The following is a 4,418-nucleotide window of genomic DNA, read 5'->3' as shown; positions in this document are numbered from 1 at the left end:
CAGGTCCCGGGGCAAGACGGTGAGGTACCGCACCGACGAGGAGGGCGCGCCGGGCACGGTGATCGGGACGCTGGCCGACGAGATGCCGGTGAAGGCGCCGGGGGAGATGAGCTTCCGCCTGATGCGGCAGTTCAGCAACAGCTCGCTGGTGCGGGTGCGGGAGGAGGACGGGCAGCTGAGCATCGGCGAAGCGGGGCTGGACCGGGAGCGGCTGTGCGGGCAGGCCCCCCAGTGCGTCCTGGCCTTCGACGTGGTGAGCTGCTGGCGGGAGCGCTACCGCCTGGTGCACGTGGAGCTGGAGGTGCGCGACATCAACGACAACGCGCCACGCTTCCCCCGTGCCCAGATGGCGCTGGAGGTGTCGGAGAGTGCCGCGCCCGGCACCCGCCTCCCGCTGGAGGTGGCCGTGGACGAGGACGTGGGCTCCAACTCCATCCAGAGCTTCCAGGTCTCCCTCAACAGCCATTTTGGTGTGGAGGCGCAGACGCGGGCGGATGGGGCACGTTGCGCTGACCTGGTGCTGCTCCAGGAGCTGGACCGCGAGCGCCAGCCCTCCTACACGCTGGAGCTGGTGGCCAAGGACGGCGGCAGCCCGGCACGCTCGGGCACGGCCACCGTGCATGTCCGCGTCCTCGACGCCAACGACAACAGCCCTGCCTTCGCCCAGGGCTCAGTCACAGTGGAGCTGCCCGAGGATGCGCCGCCAGGGTCCCTGCTGCTTGACCTGGACGCTGCCGACCCCGACGAGGGCCCCAACGGTGAGGTGGTCTATGCTTTCAGCAGCCAGGTGCCCCCCGAGGCACGGCGGCTCTTCCGCCTTGACCCACGCTCGGGCCGCCTCACGCTGGAGGCTGCCGTGGACTATGAGCGCACCCGCACCTACGAGCTGGACGTGCGTGCCCAGGACCGCGGTGCCAGCCCACGTGCTGCCACCTGCACCGTCGTCGTGCGCCTCACCGATGTCAATGACAATGCACCACGCATCAGCATCAGCGCCCTCCGTGGTGCCGCCAGCGCTGCTGGCGTGGCCTACATCAGCGAGGCAGCGGCCAGTGAGAGCTTTGTAGCCCTTGTCAGTGCTTCGGATCGTGACTCGGGCGCCAATGGGCAGGTGCGCTGCAGCCTCCGTGGCCACGACCACTTTGCCCTGCAGCGTGCCTATGAGGACAGCTACATGATCGTCACCACAGCAGCGCTGGACCGCGAGCGCATCCCCGAGTACAACCTTACGGTGGTGGCCGAGGACCTGGGCTCACCGCCCTTCAAGACCGTCCGCCAGTACACAGTGCGGGTGAGTGATGAGAATGACAACGCGCCACTCTTCGCCAAGCCCCTCTACGAAGTGGCTGTGGCAGAGAACAACCCCCCGGGCGCCTACATCACCACCGTGGTGGCCCGCGACCCTGATCTTGGTCACAATGGTAAGGTCACCTACCGACTCCTGGAGACACAGGTCATGGGGGCCCCCATCTCCACCTATGTCTCAGTGGACCCTGCCACTGGGGCCATCTATGCCCTCAGGACGTTCAACTATGAGATCCTTAAGCAGCTGGACCTGAGAATCCAGGCCACAGATGGAGGCTCCCCACAGCTCTCTAGCAGCACCCTTGTCAAAGTGAGAATGGTGGACCAGAATGACAATCCTCCTGTCATCATCCACCCAGTGCTCACCAATGGGACGGTGGAAATTGGTGTGTCCAGCAAGACCTCCCGTGACTCCGTGGTGGCTCAGATCAAAGCTCGAGACGCAGATGATGGGGCCAATGCTGAGCTCAGTTTTGCCTTCTTGGAAGAGCCCCATCAGGACCTTTTCACCATCAACCCAAGTACTGGGGATATTGTCCTGAGGGGCGACCTCTCTGAAGAGCTGGGACAACTCTTCAAGGTCATCCTCACTGTGACAGACAACGGCAGACCCCCCCTGGCCACAACCGCCACAGTCAACTTCCTGGTGACCGCCACTGCTCCTTCCAGTATCCAGGAGCTAGCCAAGCCCAGCTCCTGGGAAGGAAAGGCTTTGCAGTGGGACATCCCTCTGATCGTGATCATTGTCCTGGCGGGCAGCTGCACCCTCCTCCTGGTGGCTATAATCACCATTGCCACCACCTGCAACAGGCGCAAGAAGGGGAACGAGATCAAAAACAACACCTCCTTGAAGGAGCAGATAGACATCTCCCACCTGGAAAAGGGCCGGCAGGAGGAGGGCAGCCAGAGGGGGAATGTGTTTGAGGTACGAACCTTTCCCAGCAAAACTTCTTTCACCAGCCCTGACCCTTCTCCAGCCGCTGAAGAGATCTCCACCGCTGAGAGCAGCAGCGACAGCACTTGCCTTTATGAGGGTCAGAAGAGGCTGAGAGGACCGAGCGGGGAGGTAAAGTTCGGCTGGGGGAAGGGGGGCAGAGGGTGGGGTGGTGTCTCGGAGGATGTGAATTGCAAAGGTGCAGTTCTGTTGTTGATTTATCCTTCACCACTTCCCTCTCTCGTGTCTCCTTTGATCCCCCCACCCCGGCAGGGTTTCACAGCTGCTCCGAGCTACAGCAAGGAGCCTGCTCCCCCCGTGGCCATTTGGAAGGGACACTCGTTCAACACCATCTCCGGCCGAGAGGCAGAGAAGTTCAGTGGCAAAGACAGTGGCAAGGGCGACAGCGATTTTAACGACAGTGACTCGGATATCAGCGGAGATGCCCTGAAGAAAGATCTCATCACGCACATGCAGAACGGTAAGGGCTCAGCTCCTGCTCCTGACTGGCCACTTGGACAGGCAAACAGGTGGATGGGAGGGTGGACAGAGGGACCCATCCGTGGGGCACACTGATTAGCCAGGGCAGCTGGAGGGGGAAACCTGATGCAGTGTAGCTCAAGCTGGCGGTCTCTTCACAGCAGGCTGCTAGTGCTGGTTTGTCTCTGCACTGAGCGCGCAGAACAAATTAGCAGATGCTTGAAGTACCGTAGGGTTGGGCTTTTTTCCTCCCCAAAAAGCTTCCCTTAAAGTTAAGACTGTGAGGAGTGTCTCTAGCAAAATGACATAACCTTCCCAAGTGTGCTTTTTCGTCGTGCCGTAGAGTATTGCCTCCCAACTCCCACCGTCAGTGCATTGAATCATCCCGTGACTGATCACTCTGAGGATTATGAATGGTGTGGATTTATTCCTGCAGTAACAACAGGTTTCTACTCCTTTCTCTCTCTTTAGGTCTGTGGGCATGCACAGCCGAGTGCAAGATCCTGGGCCACTCAGACCGCTGCTGGAGCCCCTCCTGCGGCCGAGCCAACCCTCACCCCTCTCCCCACCCTTCAGCAACCCTCTCCACCTTCTGCAAGAGCACGTCCTTGCCCAGGGATCCCCTTCGCAGGGACAACTTTTACCAAGCCCAGCTGCCCAAAACAGTGGGGCTTCAGAGCGTCTACGAGAAAGTGCTGCACAGGGACTTTGACCGGACAATCACGCTCCTCTCTCCACCACGCCCCGCACGGCTCCCTGATCTTCAGGAGATTGGGGTGCCCCTCTACCCATCCCCCTCAACTAGATACCTGGGCCCCCAGACTGACACGGCTGAGAAAGTGTAGCCCGACACACTCCCCGCCCGAGTACACACATCCCTGAGCGCACACAATTAGGTCACTCCCAAGAGCCTTTAAGTTATTGACAAGATCCGGTGTTGTACGTGTAAATATGCAAGATGTGCCTTAAAAATGAAGTTGTTGGGAAAGATTTCCAATCACGTCAGTACTGTTTGATATTTGCAAACAAAAAAAATTGTTTGTAGTTAATGTAATTTTTATGAAATGTGCAGTATTTAATTTTTTTTTCATGTTTTCTACATTGAGGGTTTTTTTTTTCTTTCAGTTCACTCATGGCCTGCCATTTTTTGTAGTGTTTTTAACCTGTACATTGTGTAATGTAATGTTTGTACATAATGAAAATTGGTTATATTTTTATATAATAAAATCTTAAAAAAATGGGAATTCTTGCCAAAGGAACTGTCTGAAAGACACAATAATAATTAATAATAATATCCTGAATATGTAGAACCTTGTAAGGGAAATTCCTCTTTCACGGTGTAATAATAACCTAAGTAACCCAGTGTACTGAGAAGTTTGCCTTGCCAAATGTGACTTGTATTTCTTGAGTCTGTGGTCAACTTAAATGTTATTTAATTGCCTTTGGTTCCTGTAATCTGTGTCACTGATAAACACTAATAAAGGTTTTGTGATGTGTCAGAGCGATCTCTTCATGGATTTCATGCTTCAGAGCATAGAGGTCTTTACAGGTCAACAGAAGTATTTTGTGCGGAGAAATGCAGTGGGGAGGAGCATGAATGATGCTACTTTTAGTCTCTGCTGTCCTTCATCTCCAGCACTACTTCACTGAAGGTTTAGCTCTAGAGATTTTAATGATGGGTTACAGGGTGGGAGGGAGG

The 4,418-nt window shown here is 56.2% G+C and overlaps 1 protein-coding gene across 2 annotated transcripts; it reads left to right on the top strand.

The window, feature by feature from the left end:
* Positions 1–9: 9 nt before the first annotated feature.
* Positions 10–4,221, top strand: PCDH8 (protocadherin 8). Of its 2 annotated transcripts, none has more exons than XM_026856729.1 (3): positions 10–2,371; positions 2,513–2,720; positions 3,191–4,221. In XM_026856729.1, exons 1-3 carry the CDS (start codon positions 83–85, stop codon positions 3,562–3,564), a joined length of 2,871 nt encoding a protein of 956 aa, XP_026712530.1. In that variant the 5' UTR covers positions 10–82; the 3' UTR covers positions 3,565–4,221. The 2 variants fall into 2 exon arrangements, with proteins under 2 accessions (XP_026712530.1, XP_026712522.1); XM_026856721.1 differs by having other exon boundaries at positions 2,510–2,720.
* Positions 4,222–4,418: the final 197 nt, after the last annotated feature.

Source organism: Athene cunicularia (genome assembly GCF_003259725.1).
Source record: "Athene cunicularia isolate RWA chromosome 1 unlocalized genomic scaffold, athCun1 chr1_part1, whole genome shotgun sequence".
Classification (NCBI taxonomy): Eukaryota; Metazoa; Chordata; class Aves; order Strigiformes; family Strigidae; genus Athene; species Athene cunicularia.
This window is presented reverse-complemented; position numbering and strand designations above follow the sequence as displayed.

Bases quoted from the DNA above. Each gene is read 5' to 3' on its own strand.
- PCDH8 (XM_026856721.1), top strand. From the start codon at position 83: ATGCCGGTGAAGGCGCCGGGGGAGATGAGCTTCCGCCTGATGCGGCAG. The intron at 2,372-2,509 runs GTAAAGTTCGGC...CCCCCACCCCGG, and splicing joins TGAGAGGACCGAGCGGGGAG to CAGGGTTTCACAGCTGCTCC. The intron at 2,721-3,190 runs GTAAGGGCTCAG...CTCTCTCTTTAG, and splicing joins CATCACGCACATGCAGAACG to GTCTGTGGGCATGCACAGCC.